This window comes from Toxorhynchites rutilus, chromosome 2 (genome assembly GCF_029784135.1).
Source record: "Toxorhynchites rutilus septentrionalis strain SRP chromosome 2, ASM2978413v1, whole genome shotgun sequence".
In the NCBI taxonomy this organism is placed as follows: domain Eukaryota; kingdom Metazoa; phylum Arthropoda; class Insecta; order Diptera; family Culicidae; genus Toxorhynchites; species Toxorhynchites rutilus.
In genome coordinates, this window is record NC_073745.1 from 192,048,389 (window position 1) to 192,073,730 (window position 25,342).

General features: G+C 41.1%; 1 protein-coding gene and 1 long non-coding RNA gene across 4 annotated transcripts; one reads left to right on the forward strand and one right to left on the reverse strand.

Annotated features, from left to right (window-relative positions):
- Window positions 1-11: 11 nt before the first annotated feature.
- LOC129764773 (uncharacterized) lies at window positions 12-3,260 on the reverse strand. Of its 2 annotated transcripts, none has more exons than XR_008741228.1 (4): window positions 2,579-3,260; window positions 1,837-2,091; window positions 1,526-1,777; window positions 12-1,465 (listed from the first exon to the last, which is right to left on the reverse strand). It is a non-coding gene; the product is annotated as an uncharacterized LOC129764773 (long non-coding RNA). The 2 variants fall into 2 exon arrangements; XR_008741227.1 differs by lacking the exon at window positions 2,579-3,260 and adding an exon at window positions 2,218-2,510.
- Window positions 3,261-6,142: 2,882 nt separating this feature from the next.
- Window positions 6,143-25,109, forward strand: LOC129764767 (coiled-coil domain-containing protein 6). Of its 2 annotated transcripts, none has more exons than XM_055764236.1 (5): window positions 6,143-6,487; window positions 17,343-17,460; window positions 17,527-17,617; window positions 23,028-23,461; window positions 23,527-25,109. In XM_055764236.1, exons 2-5 carry the CDS (start codon window positions 17,345-17,347, stop codon window positions 24,230-24,232), a joined length of 1,347 nt encoding a protein of 448 aa, XP_055620211.1. In that variant the 5' UTR covers window positions 6,143-6,487; window positions 17,343-17,344; the 3' UTR covers window positions 24,233-25,109. The 2 variants fall into 2 exon arrangements, with proteins under 2 accessions (XP_055620211.1, XP_055620212.1); XM_055764237.1 differs by having other exon boundaries at window positions 6,146-6,302.
- Window positions 25,110-25,342: the final 233 nt, after the last annotated feature.

A 25,342-nucleotide genomic window follows, 5' to 3' on the forward strand; every position in this document is an offset into this window, starting at 1 on the left:
GGTTAGGTTCACTATAACACAAATGATATCCATTATATCATCGATAAATGCCAGAATATTAGTGGTGATAGTATCACGCAGAATACCAAATAGTTTGATACGTTGGATGACTCGTTCAACGTGTATACGGGCTCGTGCGATTGCTTCGTTTCTGCTTGCTTCTGATGGAGATAGCCTCCCACCTCTCATGAATGGCGGCATATGAAGTTTAATGCATTTCGCTGAACACTCTGTTTCTATAGACACTCCCTTGTCAACCATGATTTCATCCACATGTGGCGTCAACCGATCTATTAATCTATCGCTGTTAAAAATAAATTAATCGGAAGTTTTTCCGGAATATGCCTTGCTTACGAAGGATATTAAAGCAGCAGGTGTTACTCCCACTTGACCGTTCATCGACATTTGTAGTTAGAATAAGATGAATTCCTGCAGTTTAAACAATTTAGAGAGGCTACCGGCACCTCTGTGCAATCAAGTACTACTGTTACATTAGGAAAGTGCTCTCTGAAGCACATTGGTACATTCTCCTTTATCTCTTCTTTAGTGGGCCAGTGTATGAACTGTCTGAATAAAGAAGCCAGAACTGAAACCATATGTGAAAAGTATTTCGAAGCCGTTACACCTGATATCCTGAACAAACTTCCAATTGCCTCGAAAGAAATGTTTTGTTTGATCTTTGTCAGTGAGAGAATCACTCGATCCATTGTAGGCATTGAGAACTTTCGTTCCTTCTCACGGCAAAACAAATTTCCTCAAGTAAAGTTAGTGACGGTAATCCGGTCCATGAATTAACTTCTTTGTCCGTCAAAAGAAGGTCTGAAAGAAGACATTCCGAACATCCGCTTCGGTCGTCTGTGATTTGAAAAATTGATGATTCCACTTTGATCCTTTGATTCTGAACATTAGCCGAACCACGGGTGTCATTCAAAATTGAGTACTTTGTACTATTTAAATGCGTAAAATCAGGCACAATAAACGATGTTTGTAGATCTTCGTTGGTTTGATTTATACAGGAAATGTCCCCAACATCAAGCGAAATTTTAGATTCCACATTGCTCATGGTAGCACTTTTATTATATACATTCATATGCTTCGATTCATCTAGTGCTTCGTTAATATTGGCGGGAGAAGATAAACATGTAATTGGTGAGGATTCATTGACTTCAATCTTCGTTTCATCCGGCGCTTCTAGCAAACTGGGTTCTGCGTCATCAATTGATTTCTTCGATGAAGAAAAATAGCATTCGTTTCAATCTTGAAGCGGCTGTCAGACCGCGCAGGAAACTTGTACAAAGTAATCCTTGCCGTTACCCTTGACCGGCAACCTGCCACAAAGCATAATCGATTACTTAGTGAATGTCCTTCATATTTATTGTAATTGTGATTTTGTAAGTGTTCAATAGTATCAATGGTTTAATCTTCTTAGATGGAACTGTATTTGGCTCGAGGTACGTTGAAATTGCTGTAAATATGCACAATCATTAATGTCTTATTTGCTACTTATGAAATGTGGAAAATTTACTTTTTTGAAAGTCAGTTTTCATGAAGTGATGGTGGCAAATCATCCAGCCCACCGTACTTGAAGAGACTGTTATCCCAAGTGCGCGTTTCCAACGTTTTAACAATACCTTATCAACTGGAAATGTTTCCAAACACCTTCGTCTTTTAGTATGACAACCGGCTACACAGGATAATCTCCCAAGTTTCTCTTCGTGATTACAAGACGTAAGCTTCACAGAAGGAACTACATGATTCTTCAGTTTCAGTCGGGTGTCTGTTGAACACAAATTTCTTGCGGTGCATGTTTTAATCCAAATCGAATCAATTACTTACATTTAATAAAATCCGCATCGCAGAAATGATCGCTGCAAATCCTTTCTGTTCGATTTCCCGACAGGAGTACAAAACGGAACCATTTCTGATACACCGTACAATTAGTGGGTGGAACACGGAAGAAAATCTTATTTTTGGGCATTCCAGTGTAGTTTTTGCATGCAGGAACTATGCATTTTGTAGCTTTCTCTCGAATATGCTCCCGAACTTGCTTCATTGGATCAGTCGTTCTTAACACTGACATCTTTTACACAACTGAAAGAGAAAAACAGTAATATGTTATATATAAAAATGTTCAGAATAAGTTTTTTTACAATCTAATCATAACCACGCTAACTTTCAATGATTCAAACTTTGTAATTTATGGAAAGAACTACTAACATTCACAAATTTACTACCAGTTTGACACTACGAAACGTAAACCAGCATCACTTTCACCGCAGCGCCGCCTGTCTGTAATTTTTGCGTTAGATCGCCAATTGGCATCAACACGAGCTGCCTCTATCTGCATTGAAATTAGTAGCGAATTCGTTTTTGTTCAGTTTCAACCAAGATGCTGAACTAAAGGTGTTTCGTTCTTGACACTTTCAGGACATGACGTGAGACGAGTAGCGAGACGTAACTTTCAGAATTATTTACTTTTTGTTTGGGTTTGTGGTTATGATTTCAATGTCAACTCGCTAAGGAAAATAATTGAAGAAAAAAATAAACAAATATATATTCGTGGAATATAGTGCACAACCTCCTTTTGCTCTAGCCAATTACTTGTAACGGCCCTTTCCGGATCTCCTTCCCGGTATATGCACAGCATTCTCCTCCTCCCTGAGCGAAATCAGTGGAGCCACAATCAGCGTTATTTTTTGTCACCATCGCCGTAAGCTGATAGTACTCTTTTCCCCGCCGATGGGAGCCAAACAGAAGTACATTTTGCTTGGAAAGAAAGGCGAAAAGATATACTAAAACATCTTTCTGCACTGTTATGATTCGACAATAAAGCGCGAGCAGCTATTTTGCCAACGAATGCATTTGTCACCAACAAATACGACTTGTTTTGTAAACAAATTTGTTTTTTCACGAGCAATGGCCGAACAGCAATTTTGACATTGCGGTTCACCTATAGTACAACGCCTTGGTTTCAACCACAGTGCCGCACTAACACGGCTTACAGAGACAAGGCTAGTTCTTTAGCGAGTAAACATTTTTTTTGATGACGTCATCCGAGTCGTCAGTGTAAACAGTCGCCAGTTGTATTTTGTTTTCCGACTTACGCGTAAATGTTCCTGAAATGAAAAATCGAAAATGGTTCAATGCGCTGTGAGCGGGTGTATAAATTATGAAAATGACATTATCGGGCCAAAAAAGAGATTCTTTCGCTTTCCGAAAAACCGAGAATTATGTTCTTTGTGGATAAATGTTTTATCAAATTATTCATGGTGTTAAATATAATCAACTATATCATCAACACACAAACTTACAAAGCACGAAAAATAAAAAATAAGAACACATTGTTTACTTCAACGACTCAGATGACGCCACTAAAAAATGACTGATCCGGAGTAGCTAGCCTTGTCTCTGTAAGCCGTGCCGCACTAACTGCTGTCAAAACGTTTTTTTATTCACTCAGTTTCGCACTCAGTGTCGCACTAGTTCGCCCCGAAAGCTGTTAGTTTCGCACTGAGATGTTTCACGGGTTGGCACTCGGGTTTACCAATGCAACTATACTGAACGGTCAAGTTCCGAATATTGTTTTGGAAAATCTAAAACTAAAGACTATGAAAATGGAAAACCTGCTGCTTTTGCTTTTGTATTATTGGAATCGTAATCCAATTCGGATTCTGATTTTGAAGAGTAGAGTAGACGGCATTAAGCTACGTGTGCTTTCATTGGGAGGTGAAAATAATAATGGATATTCAGGTGGAATAAATTTCAAAATCAAAATTATGAATGAAAATTTACTTTAACGTATCGAATATTTATTTTATGTGATTAAATAAAAGTTTTTTCCGATATCGCAGAATATTGAACGAAAACTGTGTCTAATGATGGTTTTATATTATAATAGTAATTATTTGTGGAACAAACAGGAAATGCATCGACAAATGGTTAAGTGAGTGTCAGAACTACATGTGTTAGGTAATCAAACAATATTAAGTAAAAATTTCCATTCAAACTTTTATATGTTTACACTGCACTTGGCCCTTCTGATCTGATGGAGAACAATTTACCTCCCAAGCACTAATATCACCACCAGACGTCGACACTGTACATTTGCCGTCGTAAATATAAACAAATCAGACTATATAACGCACACCAACAAACCACCGCATTCGTGAAACTGAAAACGTTTTTTTATTACAGAGTCAGTTTGGCACTGACTCAGTTTTAAAAACGAATTCGCTATTGGCGATCTAACGTACAAATCTACACCTAGGCGGCACTGCGGTGAAAGTGATGATGGTTTTAAATTTTGCCATGTGAGCTTATGGAAGGTTTGTAGTTCTTTCTATAAATTACAATGTTATAATCATAAAAGATTATTTGATTGCGATGAGTTTGGAAGAAATTTAATTCTGTGCAATTTTATATATAACATGTTATTTATTTACCTCTTTCAGTAGTGAAAACTATAAAAATGTTGACAATGGTTGAATTAAAGAAGGAAATTCGAGAGCACAATCAAACACAAGTAGAAAAATGCACGATTCGTGCATGTGAGAACTACCTTGGAAAGCCCGGAAGTAAAATATACGTGATTTGTTTTTGAGTTTTAAGTTACATTTGCATCAAGGCGGTATAATAAGGTGGAACGTTATGTCAGAACTGCTGTTCAGCCATTACTTGAGTTCGAATTGACAGCGGCCAAACGAACGGCTAGAGTTTTCCGAGAAAGAGGATAACAAATGGCATGCAATGAGGAGTGCATGCCGCTATGTGTTTGCTGCGCATAAATGTTGGTTTTGTTTACGCTGTTGGCATCATTGTAGTGTTTCGGTGACTGCTGCAAGTTATTGTCTGCATTGCTGTTCTACGGGACGTGAGGGTTGTTGCCGTTGCTGCTGGGATTGGAAACTCAGCGATTGTGGGAGCTTTGCTAGTGGGTATATAAAAGAGGTGGCTCTTAATAACCGGTGGGCTTGTGCCGTATTGCTTTAGCTGAAGACTCGCCTGATCGTTCGGGTTGTGAGACACAACAGCTAGTTCGATTGAAACCAGCCCAGCGTAGGTATATGTTGGTGGGGACCGCTATGTAGCATAAAGATTTGATCTACTTTGTTTATAAACAAAAAAAGCCGCTGTCATTTTTCATCCCCTCTCGCATCATCCATGCCTTATACTCATACTGTCGTAAACGAACCACCTGTCAATTCCAGCTCCTTGATTAGCATCATTTTCTTAGTTCAAAAACAAAATCCAGATGTCTCACCGATCGTTTACGTTTTGCGTTAGATCGCCAATAGAAAACCCCCTTTCGACCTAATCGTCGACTTGGCCATCGTATCTAGGATTGCCCAAAGTGCGTAGAATAAGAAGGTAGTCTACTCCCTGCTTTGTTCAAGTAGTGGTAGGAAAAAAAGCAAAAAATAGTCATTAACCATAGATCGAATCCATATAAATTCAAACATTTTTTAATTTTTTAAATTATAACACAAGAACTGTCTCGAAATATGTTTCGAAATAATGGAATAGTGGTATACTTAATTATTTTAAAATTGAAAACAGTAAAATTATCGCACCTGTACTATAGAAATAATGCAAAACCGATAAACAAATGTGTGGAGAGGTTATATCGAAGCAGTGTCGTTCTCGTTCCCGATCCAAGGAGCGAATGCATGGGATAACTGAAAACATCTCCGATTAGTTTATCTCATTCGAAATTATTCTGTTCCGGCATCGCGGAACGTGGTATTTCAACATTTTGCTGAAGTAAACAAAAACTATTCAGTATGAAGTCGATAGAAATTCACATAAACCGTTACTTGCAGTGAAAAACAAGTACACTATCGTGTTTACCGTCGACTCGACCGGCGATTTTGCCACTTTTTATGATGTTTAGAACTTTTAAAATCGATAAATATTGAAAAAACTTCAGAACTTCGAACAAATTGAGGATTTTTTATTACTAACTTCGTTGTGTGTGTAATACATTCGCTCTCCGTGTGTATACACAGGAAATATCCCTTACCTTCTATTCTATGTACTTTGGATCCTACCAACAAAACTGTGACGTCATGTGCTAAGTCTTACCGAACAACACAAATGTATAAATATTTGCCATGCCTCTATATATATCTCACTACCCGTAACGCCTAGTTCATCACCATCTTTTCATGCAATTTGCACTTCTAGCAGTGGCAGACGTATCCCATCGTATCATCGTAGTTTTCACATTTGCAAAGTACATAAGGTGGCTCGCGTTACCCTGAAGAAATAGTTGAAAATTGTGGTGGATTCCACTCCGCCTGTGGGTAAGCCTATCTGTATTTGGCACACTTCCTTCTGGGAAAGCTGGTTAACGCCATAGAAGTGATTGTTGCTTGAATTATCAAGAAGAAGGGTTGAGAAATATAGTTCCTATCTCGAAGAACGGTAGTGCAAAAAAAAACGGCAGTCTACTTCTCTTGGAAAAAGGAGCGCTAGTAAAGAAAAGAAAGTAAGTAATTTGCCCTGCTCTTCCCACTGCAGAATAATTACATCTGTTTCCCCCTAGACTTATCCCGGATTGAACTGATTAATTGTAAAAAAATGTAGAATTTCTCTAGACATTTTGATGTTCAGCTTCGCTAAATTAGAGGCGTTTCGCTGAATAACTGGTCAGTTCGATGTTTGTAAATACGTATTTTATAATGTATCAATTTACATGATACTACATTCAATTTATTTCATGGGAACATTGATATTATTTTATAAAAAGTAACTTCAGTGCTGTGTTCTAGATATTCATTTTATTTTAGAAATCGTTTCATAATACCAACTCAAAGCGTTATGTGAATTTGAGAACCGAAAAAAACTGTTAATAAAGGATAACTTTTTTTTCGTTAGTGTAACAGCCTATTCGTTGTATTACTTTCGGCTCAGTTATTACTTGGTTAAAGCAAGAGAAAAAATGTGAGTCGAGTTGATAACATGGCCGCTGGCATTAATAATTTTATTCGGCACGTTTGTCTGTTCGTCGGGAGGGGGTGGTTGGTGTTTAGCTCAACACAAATTTCATTGATGGTACGAAGAATAAACCTGTTATACACGCAGGATTTGATGGCTGTGCAGTAATGGATGCGACGGGGGAAATTTTTTTTTCTGCACACTTTACTGTTTGCAAAAACATCTGTTGTTTCCGCAAAGAATCAGTTTCCAAATTATTTCTTCTAAAATGTCAAAAAAATATTAAATGTATGGTATTTTCTAGTAAAGCAGCTGTGGAGAATAGGACAAATATATTTAAAAATGGTAACTTTAACCATTTCCCTTTCGCCTATATAATATTAGACTTTGCGGACAACCCAAGGTTTCTGATCGCTTATGGAATCTTTATTGACGTGGTTTTTGGGAGGAACAACAACTGAAACAGACCAAATATTTACCCTAACACTGATCCTCGATAAGTTCAGTAAACTGTAGCTCAATATTGCTTTATCCTGAAGTATCTGAAGGGTTGCGTCAATTAAATAGACCCGGAAATGTTGATCAATTTTCAGGATCGACCGATTGTCCGCATTTAGGAAACAAAACAGCTACTGGACGAGTGGAAAGACGAAAGATTCATCGTCCTCCAGAATGTCACCTACAAAGTGTTTTCGCGAATTATCTTCTGTCGACTATCGTCACTAACGAACTAAGTCGTGGGAATTTATCAGGTTGGCTTCATTGGAGGTCGGTCTACTACTGACCAAATCTTAACCTGGCCGTGAGTCCCTACGCAACTATCTATTCATTGGCTTTAAAGCCATACAGGATTCAATTACACGAAAAGAGCTATGGAGAATCATGGACCAAAACGGGAAACTGACCAGAGTGGTTAAGGCTACTTAGGCTTAAGGTGGACTATCCGATTAATTTTCGTCTCGCAGATGGCCTCGGTAAGGTGATGCACTTTCCTGTTTGCTATTTAACATTGTGCTGCACGGTTTTATGGAACGAGCGCCCTCTAACTGGCGAGGCTCGACTTTCAGCAGATCCAGCCAAATCATCTGCTCTGCTAGTAACGCGGATATTGTCTCTCATTCCTTTACAAAATTAACGTCAATTTCACATGAATTACAATGAGTTTCTAATTCGTAGGTCATATTTAGTTTTTTTTTATTCTTTATTTGAGAGGCTTTTAGCCTCCTGGGCTGGTTCGCCTCTGTAGTGACGGCAGTAAATATTGCCGCAAGGTACAACAACTTACATAAAATGTACATAAAACATTAACGTAAAATGACTACGTAGACTGGACTAGTTTTTCTCCAATTGCTGCTTGCTTGCTGGACCAGATGGTAAGGATGTCCTCGGACCATGGCTCCAGGCCAGTGGAGAGGAAGCCGTACCGTTGATGCCGAGAAGTTCTTATTCCCCTTCATCGTAGAGGGGAAGGAACAAGGATCTTCGTGGCTGATCCATTGTTCACGCGTTAGACTCTGAAGAATAGTTCGGCATCTTTTAAGTAGCAGAAAAGCGCTGCTACTTTCGCTGGTTCGTCGCTTAAGATATCTCGCACGCTCCCGCTGATACCATAAAGATTTCGCAGATCGTCGTATTTTGGACAACCACACAGGAAATGTTCGACAGAGTTGTGGATTTGGCAGTGATCGCAGAGTAGTCGGAAAGGTCCTCCTTTGAAGCCGTGCGACACCGAGCAATGACCGGTCCTCAGTCTAGACAGGATACGTTGTTCTCGCATCCTTTTTACGTCCTCGAACCCTGCAATCGAACCCTTTACCTTTCTTAGGAACAGCCCTCTCTCTGCCAGCCACCTTTCTGACCAAAAGGAGCGGAAACAATTGGTGATCCACAACTTCGTGTCGTCAAGCGGCACCTCTCGAGTAAAAAACGGTCTGGTGTGATCGATACCGGCAAATCCATCGGCCGCTTCATTCCCTGCGATGCCGCTGTGTCCGGGAACCCACATGAGTGTCGGCCAATAGGTACTTCCTGACGGCCTGTACCCATGGGTGTTTGAACCTAGCCGCACCGATGGCATCAATGGCACTTGCAGAATCGGAGACGACTAGCAGCGGCTTAGAGGACGGGGTTGTGGTTGCCTCTAAAATGCCGGCCACCTCTGCCGAGAAAACCTGACAGATGTCCGCCACTTTTTTGCTGGAAATCAGTCTTATTACCGTCGCTTACCCCAAATCCAACTCCTGATGGTCCCTTTGAGCCGTCCGTATACCTGATTTCGTGGAGGCGGTATTTTTCTGCTATGATGGCCTTGAAATGTTCTGGCAGACCGACTGAGCTCACCCCGGCTCGGAAGTTGTCCCTGATACCGTTCTCCACGAAAGTCGTTGGGAACCTCCAATCGTTTGCCCCAAACCAGGATTGTTTTGCCACCGGGGGAAGGTTGGAATGCACCACCCGCTGCAGGATGGTGTTGCTAAGGGCGGTCAGGTGGGTCCCCCCTACCGCTGGTTTTCGGCAAAAAACTGGCAGTCCTAGACACGATAGCCATGTCGATGATTAGATCGAAAGGGGGTTCCCCAATTTCAGCGCAGACAGAGGCAGCTGGTGTTGTTGGCAAGAGGCCGGAGACAGTCCGTAGTGCCTTATTATAAATCGGTGCCAGAGTTTTTGGGAGCTTGTCTCCGGCCAAACACGTCAGCTCGAGGCCATAGATGAGACGGCTGCTGATGATAGCTTTGGCCACCCGTAACCGGATCTTCCTGTTGTTGCTCCGGTGCGGTTTGGAAATGGTTTTCAGAAGGTTCAACCGGGTGGCGCAGCTCTTCTTAACTTCCTCGAAATGGCGGAGGAAGCTAAGTTTGTGGTCGACCAGCACTCCGAGGATCTTTAATATTTTTCGACGAGGAATGTATTCTTTGTATAGATGGATCCTGGAAGTGGGACCCTGATGTCTGTGGCTGCATATCACCATATGGCCGCTCTTCTGCGCTGGAAGTTTGAATCCTCTCTCGGCTGCCCACCGGCCGATGGCGTTAGTAGCTGCCTGTATCCTGATGCGTGGAATCCTGTGGGTATCACCCACTGCTATCAGAAGAATGTCGTCCGCGTAGACGAACACGAAGACACCCCTAGGCAGGACCTGAAACAGGTTATTCATGGCGACGAGAAAGAGGGTGACGGGTAGAACGGAACCTTGAGGTACTACTGTCTCCTCGTGGAAAACTCGGTAGCTGGTGTTCCCAATTTTGACCTCAAAGGTTCGGCGTGTGGCGAAGTTCTTGATGAATTGAAGTAGTTTACCGTCAACACCCCAGTCTGCCAGAGTTTTCAGCACTAACGGGATCCATGTTCTGTTGTACGCCTTTTCCAGGTCCAGTACTACCATCTCCATGTGCTGACGGTTCCTGTTGGCTTCGGCTATCAAGTCTCCGAGGGTCGCGATGTAGATGTTGGTGCCCATACCTGGCCGGAAGGCGAACTGCCGATAGTCCAATTTCCTGTTTTCAGACAGAAAGGTAACCAGGCTTCTGTTCGTCATTCTTTCCAGGATCTTGGATACACAGGAGGTTAGGGAAATTGGACGGTAGCCTTTGACGTTGTTGCTGCTTTGGCCGACCTTAGGTATGGGTATTACTAGGCTGTGTCTCCAACCCTCGGGATATTCGTGTGTACTCCACAGGTCGTTAAAGATGCTGAGAAGGACGGACTGTCCGAGCAGGGACAGTTGTTTCAGCATCTTATAGCCGATACCATCAGGGCCGGTTGACTCATCTTTCGCGGAACGTAGGGCGACGGAAAGTTCCTCGATGGTGAAATTCCGGTTGAGAGGATTATCAGGACGACTCATAGGGACTATGAAGTTGCTGACCGAAGTGATTCCCGCTCCCTGACGACGGATAAAATCGGGGTCATATTCGGAGATGGAGGACAGTCGCGCAAAATATTCTCCGAGCGTGTCCGAAGTATCTACCGGGTCGCTCTTTCCATTCAGCGCGTTAACTCTGCGCCAAAGATCCGCCGAGGACTGGTTCTCGTTGATGGACTCAAGAAAACGAGTCCAACTGTCTAGTTTCGCCTTCCGGATTAATCGACGTACCCTGATGTTTGCGCTCGATATTTGTTCATGGCAGCTTCCTTCATAGGGTCTCCGAGTGGTAGTCGTTTGGCCGCACGGAGGAACTTTCTCCGCTTCCTGACTTCCCCTTTGATGCCCTCGGACCACCAATGCAACGCTTTTTTGCCCGGAGTGGTCTTCGTTTTTGGAATTGAGGCTTCGGCTGCCTCCATAATGATTTTGTTGAAAGTGGCGATGGTGGTAGGGTTGTCCCTAGTTAGCAGGAAGTCGGAGGTTGTTTGGTAAGCTGCCCAGTCAGCCCATTCGAAGATCCATCTGGGTTTTCGAGTCGTTAGCGGCGGCGGGCCGTTGAAGCTAATGGTTATCGGGTGGTGGTCGCTGCCATGAAGGTCGTCGGCTTTGTTCCACCCTAGCCTATCCACCAAATTAAGACTGGCTGCTGAAACATCAATGGCTGTGTTGTTGGTGCCTCTACGGAAAGTATCCGTGCCGTCGTTTAATACCGAGAGCTCCTGCTCCTCCAGGAGGTCGGCAATGATATTCCCCCTTACGTCTGGTGTTTGCATTCCCCAATTGCTGTGATGAGCGTTGAAGTCCCCCAGAATGACTATGGAGTCCTCCAAGCTCTCTAATGCCTCAAGCAGCTTCCCTCGTAGTTCCGGGATTGTGCCACACGGCAGGTATATGCATATAATGGTGATCGGATTCGGACTGCTATTATTGGTAGCTCAGTGGAAATTTGTTTCCGCAGATGGGGAATATTTCTTAGGACGCCCAGTGCAACGGAGTGTTGCAGGACGGATCCCCGCTTGGTGTGCCAGTGAAACTTACCCCCAAGGATTTTTTGGATGTTTGTTGGAGAAATTCGATTTACCTCTTGGAGTGCGATGATAGACACACACAGCTCAGCACAGCACAGCTCTCGGTCAAGGATCTCCAGTTCTCCTAAGTTTTTATACAGCCCATTGATGTTCCATTGGAGGTGAATGTGTTGGTGGCCAGACTTTGCTGCTGGTGAACAGTGTGGTGGGGAATCGGAGGTGTAGTGGTACTGGATGCGACGATTCCCCCTCGAACTCCACCAACGATAACAGGTTGGGCAGCATTGCCACTTGGAGGCAGTCCAGGAAACGTGGGAGGGTTCGTTGGGGAGTTGGAACTCCCGGCCATAGCTTGCGTGAAATCTCCTCGACTACGTTTCCATACATCGTAGATATCGGCATTGCACTGTGTTTCGACTGGCATGGGCTTCCAGTAGAATTGTTGTGGCGACCGACTTAGCCCTGACGGCGAGGCGAGCGGATCTTCGGCGGATTGGGACGTCAACTGTGGATGGTGCTGGGTCAGCAGCTTGAAGGATCGCAGTGCCTCCGATGGGCGGTGTTGTCGAACGAGACAGCGGTACGCGGCAACTGGGAGTAGAAGTCTCAACCAGCGTTCGCTCACTTGACCCGACGGCGGGAAAAAACGGTTCGGCGTCACTGCAATCCTCTGTGCTACTTTGTGGCTTGGTGGTGAATACTTCGGTGATGACAGTACAGGGTAGCGGGAGTCGAAAAATGTCGGTACAAGGAACTCCAGTGAGATCGATCGGGGAACGAGTGTTTCCACTCTTGTGCGTCCCGAAATCTGATGCAGTTCCCACGCAGTCCTTTGGGGAACAGACGTTACCGCCCTTGTGCGTCCCGATTTCTGTCACTGGTCCCACGTGGTCCTTCGGGGAACAGGTGCTGCCACCCTTGTGCGTCCCAAGTTTAGGTACAATTCCTACATAGTTCGTCGGGGAACAGGAGTTGCCACCCTTATGCGTCCCGAAAGCTGGATCGTTGAATGCTGCATATCCCTGGTGCCGGGGGTAGTCCGCCAGTACCGGTGGGGGTATAGCGTTCGCACTGACGGGGCCTCGACTACCAGGGAATATCACTGGGTTCCGTTCTTCATCGACGTTTGTTTGTTTCTTCGTCCGCAGGCTGCAGAGGTTGTCCAGCAGTTCCGGTGGGGGTGTAACGTCCGCACTGCTGGGGCCCTGCATACCTGGGGCGCTACTGCTTCGGTCAGCAACAGTTCGCCGCGAGGGATGCCGGAGGTTGTCCGTCGATTCCGGTGGGGCTGTAGCGTCCGCATCTACGGTGCCCCGACTATCCCTACCGGAGAGCTGATTGGTGGAGTGGTGGCTGGCGACAAGTGAGGTTGGATTTGGAAGAGACAATATTTGGGCTGACGATCCTTTCCATTGGTCGGCAGCGGGTATGGAGAGTCTAATCGCTGATTGGGTCGAGGGGTATCTGGAGGCAATGCCGTTTGCTTGCCTACTGTCAGCGATCTCTGACGGATGTCCTTCGGTGGTTGGATAAGTGGAGATTCTGGTTTTCTTTTATTCGAGGGCGTTGCATTTGTAGTGGTTCGATTTCCGGGCTGGACGGTATGTAGTACTGGTGTAGACGGAGAGGGTGTTTTCGTAAGCGTGTCGTCTAGTTCGTTGGATTCTATGTCGGAGTCGGAGGAAATGCTGGAATTTTGTGGTGATAAATTTGTTTTTTCCTTCGGTGTTTTTGGAGATAAAGTGGGTTTGACCGGTCGGGAGGATGTAGGAGTATTTATGTTACTTGTGTTACCCCGGATGTTTCAACACTTTTTGTTTGTGGCAATGATAACCTGGCTTTAGATATTTCTTTCTGTTGAAGATTTATGATTTTATCTTTCTGGGCTAGTCGTTGCTCCATGGCCGCTAGTGTGTTGGCCATCTGGTCGATTTTATCCACCAGAGACTTGATCATTTGCGTGTTATTCAACGCCTCGATGCGTTGTAACTCTATCGACGCGGCCATGTTCGCGATGGTAAGGTCTTTTTCGCCTATTTTTTACCAGGTCATTTAGCCTTCGATCCGGGGCTTCCTTGTTTGGTGTGTGGTCAGGAGCTCTGTCATCTCTGACAGCTTAGGCAGCTTACTGGCCGACCATTTTTTGCCCCAAAGATCAATCTTGCCATTTTATAGTCGACGTCCCGGTCTACTTTAATCTTTTGGATTGTATTCTCCTTTCGGTATTCCGGACAGGAACGGGAGGCAAGGTTGTGGTCTGCAGATTTGCATCGGCTGCAGAACGAAGGCTGCTAACATTTGGGACTTCCAGTCGGGATCACATGGTTAACGGAACAATTTCCACAGGTTGGCGTGTTTTGTCTGCATCTTGTTTTTGTGTGACCGAACGCCCAGCATTGGAAGCACTGCATGGGCGACGGGTAATACGGCCTTGTTCTGACTCGAAGATATCCGAAATAAATAAATTCAGGTGTACATGTGCCATTTACTGTCAGGATTAACGCAGGGGTGTTTTCTACCGTGTCTGGACCGGTCCGCCGCTTGAGTCTTCTAGCCGCTGTCACTTTTTGATCTTTGAGGTAGTCCACAATGTCCTCCTCCGACATATTTGTTGTCTGTGCGCAGCTGACCACACACTTGGTACTGTTAAAGTGTTTATGGTAGGTGACCTTAACATTTGTTCCATCTGAAAGTTGTGTCAATTGTAACAGAGCCTCCGCTTTTTTTTATTTCTAACTTTAAGAGCATAAGCCGCACCATTGCTCTCAGGGAAAGCACCCTCTATTTCGCCAACACAGTTCTCAACAGACTTGCGAATGAGAAAGGGAGCGGGGGGGAGGTCTTTATCTTTACCGTCATCGCCTACACCAGTAATACGCAATATGATAAGCTCACCGTGTTCACGTCGGATCCATATATCTTGGTAGTGTTGCCCCCGAATAACTGCGTCCAATATTGCGGTGGTTTCCACCGCCTTTATGGCCCCACACCGTGCGTGCGGGGCCGGGGTCTCCCGCCATGGCGGCGGCCCAACGGCTACTCAAACTCTGGCAGACACCACTAGATGTTTTCGTTAGCGCGCACTACGGGGGAAGCCTGACCCCTACCCGACGACCGGTACGGCTTCTATGATCACAAAGAGCAATAAAATTGTTTATTTTACACAATTAAAAAATAATACAATTTTTTGTTGATTAAATTAAATTTAAGTTAACACAAACGAAACGTCCAAAAACTTGTGTGCGGCGCTGTAACCGCACCGGCGCTAGATACACAACCGACGTAAACCATTATTCACAATGCCACCGGTACAAACGATATTCGCGACGAATAAATGGACAATACGGACACAAATAACGACGGTAAAATCACTTCCACGGCCTGCATGGTGCCCCGTGAGGTTTACACGTACAATGAAATACAACGATAAACAATATAAACGTAAACAACGATTATTCGCAGCGGGAGAAAAAAACAATGTCTACTCGCTTGCGATATAACAATGCCACTGTCATATTTAGTTCTCAATCAGTTCAAATAACCAATTCGGGGTGGTTTCTATCAACTTGCATGTTGATATGTGTATCTCGATCTACACAGAGGATACTGCTCGTTTTAGCTCTTCAAATCACTTATACTGCAGGTAGGCTGCATCAACTATTCGTACGATAACTCCTCATAAGTTCTTGACAGGGTTTTGATTTGGTAAACAAGCTGACCAGTCCAGAATCAGAAGTTCCTATTCATTAAACCATGCCATGATTCTCCGGTTTTTATGAATTGAAGCCAAATTACCCAATTATTATCACTACCGCCTGCAAAGTAACGAGTTCAAAAATTACATGACACGTTCCGTAAGTAGTCCTTCCACTATGAAGAAATTCTATTCAAGTTGAATTTCTTTTTATCAGAGAAGTTCCTGAAGTTGTAAAACCCATGGGATTTGCTTTCACATTAGTTTTTGGACCCACAGCTGTGGAGATGGTTTTTTTTATGGTTTGGGGTGTATTTTCTCAAAAAGGCCTGGTTTAGAGAGCTTACCATTAACACGAACGAACTTTCAGAAGTGCAACGAAGTACTTTAAAATCATTTACTGCTGTTTTTGCATAAAAACAATGTAATGATTGGGAAATTTGGCTTCAATTCATAAAATCCGGAAGGTAATGGCATGATTTAATGAATAGAAGCTTCAGATTCTGGACTGGTCAGCTTGTTTACCTAATCAAAACCCTGTCAAGAACTTTTGATAAGTTATCGTAGCTACTATAGGCTACTGCAGCCTACAAGCAGTATAAGAGATTTGAAGAGCTTAAACGAGCAGTATCCTCTGCTCTTAAGGAGATATACACTACAACATGACATAGCTTGGTCGAAACCGCCCCGAATAGGTTATTTGAACTGATTGAGAACTAAAGATAACCTAGAAACTTATTATAGTTCATGTGAAATTAACATTTATTTTGTAAAGGAGTGAGAGTTTTTTCAACAACAATAAAGTTCAAATGGCCAGTCCTCTAAATGAAGATAGTTATTGTATTCTCACTATATACTTCAATTCAACCGAATTCTTACATATCTCTGGAAACTCAGAAAAATAGAGTGGTTGTATAGTCATGAAACTCAGTGTAGTTGCCACCTGCCCTTAAAAGGACTAGCGTAAAATGTTGGTGGCAATATAGTTGCCATCTGCCCGTCTAGCGGTAAACACTTGATGGTAAAAATGACTTTTTATTTTTGAATTTTTCATGTTAGTTTCAACAAAAACGACTAATAAAACTTATGATCAGACTCAGCAGGTCCTAGACAGTTCATGTATATTGAAACTTCAACAAATTGACTGTTTCTCAGTTACTTTTCGGGAAATTTGCTTTTACTATTCTAAATTGGTAGTTGTTGTTGTTGAAAACGCCTCCAAATTTTTTTCGTGCCTCAAAAAATCAGGCATGTTCCTAGATATCAGAACTAGTTGCCACATTAGGCTAGAAGTGATAATTTATTGTTAAAGAGAAGAAAAAAATAAAATCGTTGGTTGCCATTACCCCTAAGGGTGGGTTTAGACTAGTGGTATATTCGTGTGAAGAAATATGTTGAGATTTATAGAAATCGCATCAACCGTTTACACTAGCGCGATCTTATATAATAATAATTATATATAATATTCATATTTTCGGTGAATTTTTTCACCTGAAGTAGAACTGCATCCAACTTAAGTGATTTCTCACCAGTGAGAAATTCATCAGCCTTAACATATGCCTGAATTTATTCTATACATTCTATACATATGTACCTCGAAGAAGTGTATCATATATATTCTCACCCGTTTACATCTATTTTCGGATGAATAAATCCATCTATAGCTATAGATCTCCATAATGTAAAACCGCCATAAAAGAGTTAAACCCGAATTCGAAAATTCAAGCACTGCGAATGGGACTATACCGAACTACAACAAATCCTTACGTATTCCAATTGCAATGACATTTAATTTTATTTCATATTCTATTTCTAGTAATGGACAGCCCATGTGAATCGGAAAGTTCGTTGGACGGAGGAGTTATGCTTCCTCCAAGTCCGGTATCTCGAGAGCAGTTACAGAAGCGCATCGAAAGTTTAACACAGCAAAATAAGTAACTATCGTGTTTTGTAAGCCATTGCGAACCAGTTTGTTCTAATAAATCTGGTTTTTTTTTCAGGGTGTTGAAAGTGGAACTGGAAACATATAAGATTCGTGTCAAAGTCATACAGGAGGAGAACCGTGCCCTAAGACAAGCTTCGGTTATCATTGTAAGTATAAACAGTAATTTCATTCATATATCTGACAATTATTTATAGGGGAATGATATATTTAACCTTCTCCATATTCCGTATTCGTGAACACTTCGTATAGATGCGACGGTTTGACACTCCTATACTCGCGCATTGGTCTGTCAGACCGAGAAATCAATAAATCGCTCATTTCTCAGAAAATATCAACACTACGACTTTGCGATTCTCTCTAGCTTCGTTATTCGTCGTTCGTCATCGTTTAGCGTATCGCATGTGTTGGTACAAAAGGAACGTGTACCACTTTTTTAACACTTTCGGTCTGACACACCGACGCGAGTATAGGTGTAACTTATTTGGACAAGAACCTTTATTCCTATTTTAGAATATTGTTCAATGAAATGTATAAATTAATGTTAGTGGCGTGGAATATTTATTGAATATAATGCATAAGATCATTATCGGACTATTCTCATTATATTAACATATTATATATTAACTATTCGTCGATATATTCGTTGTTAGTTTCATACGTTTAAAAGCAAAATATAAATGTTTTACTTTCGTATAGTTATTCGCTAAATTTAATGGTCATACATATACACACTTGTGAAAGAATTGTAAACAGTAAACTATAAACTAATTGGTGGCTTATGGTAATTTTCAACAGTTACAGTTTCGGGGATATTTTTTCATAATGGACAATATCGAGAAGAAAACAAGAAAAAGAAAAGGATGTTCCTAGAAATGCTTTTATATCATCTTTTTATGCCCCATCTAAAAAAAGGCATTACTTCTTAGTTTACCAAGAATACAGAGACAAAGAATATTAGAAATATGCAAACTTTATATTCCAGAACCTTTATCATCTAGTAATTATCTAGAAGGACGTTATACATTCTTCTCTTTGATAAAATACCCGAAAAATACGCAACAACTGCATGAAATGTAAAAAATATGTTTGTTTCGAGTATGCAGTTATGCTATGTTCTGATTCTTACTCCAATGAAACCACAATCGATTAATACGTTTTTATGTTGTTTCATAGCTCTTTATACTTCCATGAATTATATTCAGCTGCTTACTTTTAATAAAGAACAGTGAAAAGTTCGAATTTCGTTATTTGTGTTGGAGTATCAAAAATTACTCTGTTTTGAGGATGCTGAATTAGATGACTATTCAAACATAATAAAGATGAAAAGAACATATTTTTTGGAGTTTTTTCATTCAATCAAACCCTGTTCTTCAAATAAATGCCAATAAAGCCTGAAAAATACACAATGGCAACATTACAGAGGAGTTCAACTTTCGGTCTGTGACACCGTGCGCGAGTATACGTGTTATGATTTTGCACGCGAGTACAGGAGGGTTAAGGATAGGATTTTTTTCCAATTCGTTTATTTAGAATCGCAACAACTTCTCGTTTCTCTGATAGAAACATAGTGTTGTCTTCTTGGATATTCAAAAGATGCGCTCTGACGGCGTCAATATTCATACATTGCCTAACTGCATGATCGATGTCATCGTAATCGTTTCCACACTGACAGACATTGTTTTCCACGAGATTTATTCTATGGACATGCACATATTGGGAGTAGAGGTTGGACGAAGGTCCAACTTCAGCTTGTGAATTTCTCACTGGTGAGAAATCACTAAAGTTGGATACAGTTCTACTTCAGGTGAATAAATTCACCGAAAATCTATCTATATATATATAAAAATGAATTTCTGTCTGTCTGATTCTTATGGACTCGGAAACTACTGAACCGATCGACATGAAAATTGGTATGTAGGGGTTTTCGGGGCCGGGGAATGTTTTCATGATAGTTTGAGACCCCTCTCCCCTCTCAAAGGGGTGGCTGCCATTCAAATGAAACACAAATTTCTGCATTACTCGAGAATTAATCAAGCAAATGAAACCAAATTAGGCATCTGGAGGTTTTACGGTGTAATAAATGTTTCTATGGTGGTTAGACACTCCACCCCCCTCTCTAAGGGGGACCTGCCATACAAATGAAACACAGTTTCTGCATTACTCGAGAATTAATCAAACAAACGAAATCAAATTTGACATGTGAAGGTTTTAGGGTGCAATAAATTTTTTTACGGTGGTTAGATACTCCACCCCCCTCTCTAAGGGGGGGCTGCCATACAAATGAAACACAAATTTCTACATTACACGAGAATTAATCAAGCAAATGCAACCAAATTAGGCATCTGTAGGTTTTAGGGTACAATAAATGTTTCTATGATGGTTAGACACTCCACCTCCCCTTTCTAAGAGGGGGCTGCCATACAAATGAAACACAAATTTCTTCATTACTCGAGAATTAATCAAGCAAACGAAACCAAATTTGGCATGTGGAGGTTTTAGGGTGCAATAAATGATTCTATGGTGGTTAGATACTCTCTAAGGGGAGAAGAGGGGAGGGGTCTGTCTTTATTCTATCATATTTTCTGTATCGAACATTTATTCCATGTAACGGAGAAACATGTTATTTACAAGTGGTTGAAAAATCTTGAACGAGAATTGTGTCTGAAAATAATCTGATATTATAATGATAAGTTTTGGTAGAAGTACTAGGATTTTTTTAGTAAAAGGTAAATTCAATGGGGTCGATTAGAAGATCAATCAATGAACAGTTCTGCGATTGCACTCATGAATTTGCGCTTAGTAAGAAAACCGCGAATGTTTGAAGGTATTGATAACAAAAAAAACGAATTTTGGGCGGGACGAAGTTTGCCGGGTCAGCTAGTATGAATATATTTATTATAGAAAAAAACAGAAAACAGAAAGCAGAAAACCCATACTCTACAACAGACAAACTGTTTGTTTTATAATGGGTTATGAGATTTTCCGGATGAGCTTCCTACCATGTAACGCAAATCGAATGGAGAAAGTTAACCCTCTTCTGGCATTTTTGATTAAAAAACGTTAAATTCTGCAGCCAAGAATACACTAGATTGTTTGTTTACGCGATTGCTTGAAATTACGCGATTGTTTTTGCACGCACGCATCAGTCCCGTAAAAAAGGATTTTTCGGACAGTCATTTCCGGAAAATGGAAGATGGAAAAATTAATATATCTTGAACATTGGGGTTTTTTTAGTATCAATAATCTAAATTACACCTAGATTTTCGTCAAAAAAATTATGTTTACGGCTTGGTCGTTAATGGCGCCAACTACACCATGACACCTTGGCCACCTGATAGTGTGGCCTGGAAAACCTCTCTACAATAAAACATGCATATAATATATTTCGTGTCCGAGTGTAAAAATGGGGTTATTGGTTTTTGTGAGAGAAGAGCAATTTGTTTCGTTTCTTTTTATTTTTGTACGTAAATAGATTAATTCACTTATCAGACTGTGTAGCGCTTCACTGATACGAGTCTTAGAATACATTTTAAAAAAATAACAATCCAATACTAAAGTAAAATGTATGAACGATGTGTTCCGATGAACAATTGCATGAACAATTGAAGGTGTATTTGCATATGAAGTGAAATTCCGATTATACGCTAGCATAACATGAGCAAATTTATAACACACACGAATTGGGGTTCTTTTGGAATTTACCAGTTCTTCCGCACAGTAACTCGATGTTGATAATTCCTTAATAATTTCCTTCGTTGATCGAGTCTGGAGGCCGAGGCATTTTGATTGAATGTAATACTTTTCCGTTTACTATTTTTAACAGCAGAGGCAGCCGTAGCAGTGTTCCGAGCTCTGCAATACAATTTTCATAACAAATGTTAAAGTTGCTAAAACTTGCATTATATACTTATTGAACGTAAAAATAATATATTAGAGTTTGGTTGATATTACTTGATGTGAAGTGTGCGAAAACGATCATTTTCTTCACACTGTTCCGCAAAATTATTGATTTTCGGGCGAAGGGTGAGGGAGGGAGATGAAAAAAGTGATCGCCATTGCGGTAGCCATTTGTGGCTTCCTTCCACCTTCACCGTAAAATACGACTTAAAATACGATACGAAGTTAGAAGAAAGGCAAAAATGCCGCTTCTAAGGTCTTGTATATGTTATATATGAAATGCACAATGTCGAAAAAAGTAATCAATCCTCCTCCGCGATCGAATTTCCTACATGAAGATCGAGAGGCAGTTTGTTTTAGTTTGTTTTTTTTTTCGAGTAATATCATAAAATCCTTACTACAGTCAGGAACTAGCTGATTTTGTTTCTGTACTATTACTATTCAAGTTAGTCAATCTTTTGGGCCTAACCCCATGAACAAGAAGTATAGGTCTAGCAGATGGTAGAGATTGCTAGCGTAGTGTGCGTGATGGCACGCGCTGGCATAGTTACTTCTCGATTTGTGACGTTCATATTTGTGTTTACATTCAATTGCCTCCCACATCTATGCAAAAAAGGCTAGTTTCAGTTTCTTTTCAATAAAAACAGATATTTTTTTTGCAATTCCCGCTGAATGTTAATGGTATAATGTGGTAGTGTGCAATGGATATTTGTGGAATAATGTCGGAGAAGATGAATGGAAATGATATTTTTGTGTGGTTTTTCATTCTCTCACCATCAAAGGAACAAAGAAATTTTCATCATTTTCGCGATAATATGACAATATTTTTAAAGCTCACAGTTTCGGTGTATGTAATTCAAGAAAATAGTTGGCAATCAAGCAACATTTCATTGAAAATTCTACTATTCCTGAGGACTAAGAATACGACTGTTCTCTGGACCTTTTTACTTTTTAAATGATGGAAATAAGCCAGAATGCAATTATCATCTATTAAAAAGCAATCAGTTTCAAAATTTCATGAGCAAATTGGCTCATGACATCATGAAACCGTACGTAATTTAAACATTGTATTGAATGCAAATAATGACGACACCATATTTTGTTTACCAATCCAAATATACTGTGCCTACTGATCCACCTCATATGTGCCTCATTGGGCCTAACCTAAGCTTTCTTACGGTGAACTTTCGGGGGAAATAGTTTTCTTTTTGAAGGTCCATCCGTTATCGGAGGTTTTGGTGCAACCGTAGAGAGATTCTCGCCAGAATCAGGGTCCGATATTTGTGCTGATCCATAGTGCTGTTTTTACTTGGTTTGGTTTGGTTTGGATAGTTTGGGAGAACTCAACCAGCGACACTCGCCCAAAACGAGTATGAATGCTGATAAACTTGTTGTTTTCATAGGATGCTAAATGCAGTTGTCTAACATCTAGTATCTTCACAAGCTGTCCAATTTTCGAGTTTTTGAAACAACCCTTTGCTTGATTTATTTGATGCTATGAAAATGAGACTACACCTCCTATCGCCACATCTCGAGAAGAGAATGGATGTAAATGTGGTACTCCCTAGTAAAAATCTAGTGACTGACTATCATTGGTTAACTATTATAGCATCCGATCAGCAACCTAATCATATTATGTATATGCAAATATCATTCCAGCAAGCAAAGGCCGAACAAGAGGAGGAGTACATTTCAAATACTTTGTTGAAGAAAATTCAGGCTTTGAAGAAAGAGAAGGAAACGTTAGCCCATCACTACGAGCGCGAGGAAGAATGCTTGACAAACGATCTGTCGCGCAAATTGGATCAGCTGCGTCAGGAAAAGTGCAAGCTCGAACTGACACTGGAACAGGAACAAGAATGCTTGGTAAATAAATTGATGAGGAAGATTGAAAAACTTGAAGCCGAAACGTCTGCCAAGCAAAGCCATCTGGAACAGTTACGTCGTGAAATGGTGGAATTGGAAAACACACTCGAACAGGAACAGGAAGCGCTCGTTAACAAATTATGGAAACGTATGGATAAACTTGAAGCTGAAAAACGGTCACTTCAGATTAAACTCGATCAACCGGTATCGGACCCGACAAGTCCTAAGTAAGTATCTTATTCATATTAGTATATTTCTCATTCTAATACATACTATACCTTCTTTTTATTAGAGAAATCAACCATCGCAATGAAAATGGCAATGATACTGCCTCACAGTTGACTGCGCATATCCAGAACCTTCGTTCTGAGGTTGATCAACTACGCGGAAATTTAGCTGCTGCTGAAAAGGAGAGTAAAGAAAAATCTCAGCAGTTCGCTCAAGAGGAAAAGTGCATCCGCGATGAGAATAAACGTCTGCAACGGAAACTTCAGCAAGAAGTAGAACGTCGCGAGGCGCTCTCTCGTCACTTATCCGAATCAGAGTCGTCATTGGAATTCGAAGAAGAACGTCTATTCAATGAGAATGTATCCGCTTTCGGAGGGAGCAGTGGAAGTATTCGACCCATCAGTCCAGGAGGACTCTCTCGATGCCACGCTTGTGGCCAGTTGGTCTCTCGTCGCACAAGTGAGCGATTCATTAAACCAGCGATTCCACTAGGACTAAATACCTCTGCTCCGAATGTGCTTCACCATCATCATCACAGTAGCATTGGGGCACCAAGCGCTCCTGGTGGTAGCGGCGCTTCGTTTTCAATGATTTCGAGCAGCACTGGAGCTTCGGCGGCTGGAGCGGGTGGAAACAATATAAATGCCTCATTCAACAGCAGCATCTCTTCGTCCTCAATACACAACACGAGCAGTAACATTTCTTGCAGTGGAAATTCGTCCTTCGTGCAGCCGGCTAGTCCAATGGATACCTCAATGAGTAAGGATTAAGTTACACCGGTACACGAGCGACACAATAATACTTATATTGAATAGAACGAATAATCATCTCCAGTGCGGTTAGTGTGGTTGCAAAACAGTTGAAACAATTATTGGAAAAAAAATAGAAGTGGAAAACAAAAGGGAGAACCCCTTATTGTTAACGGTTAATTATCACTTATATTAATTATTTACGGAATAGTCATTTATACATACATATTTTGTAAGACAAAATCCGATGACATGCGTGTGAACGAGCTTGCAAATGTACAGAGAAGTAACATGAAAATATTTGGAAGTTAAGTATTTATCGCTTGGAATCGAAATAGGTATCGACTGTGAGAGAAAGTGTGTTGGGATTGCTCACTGTCTTGTTGAATCATTATATAAAGAACGTACTAGATAAAATCGTTTGTCTCCAAAATCCTTTTTTTCGAACTGATACAACAATACTGGGAAACCCAATTATTTATATTTATGCACGGTGACAAAACACCTAACACACTTTCTATAATAACCCACATTTGTTTGTTTTATTTTTGACTATTTCACTATTGATCTTCGTATTAAACGTAAACGAACGCTGAAGTTACAATAGAAAGTCTTATAATAGGGGAAATTTAAAATGTTGCTAGTTATCGTAACGGATTGGAAGTTTGGTGTATGGAATTGAATGAGGTTATTATTTCCGCTGGATAATATATTGAAAAGTGATAAAATCTGATTTGAAATAGATTCAGTCAGTTGTGAGGACAGTAAAACGTTGTGTCGTCAACGTAAACACATAAAACTATAAGCTAGTTTTAAATGTAATTGAGCTCGCGGTCGCATACGACAATACAAAATTATTGTTTCTAAGAATCAATTCATAAATGCCGAATACACAAGACACCTATTGCACCCAAAATAATCTCCTCGATTCCACTTTAGAACTCGTCGGGAAAATGAGAAATTGATATAGTTGCTGATTAAAACATTCAGTGATATGTGTCTTTCTGTATTCGTCACAAACAATTAAGAAAAACCGCATTAATCTACGCAATATACAACCGTATGAAAAACATTAAAGATTGAAATAAATGACAAAACCCATTATTGCTGCGAAAAAAAATCGAAATTAGC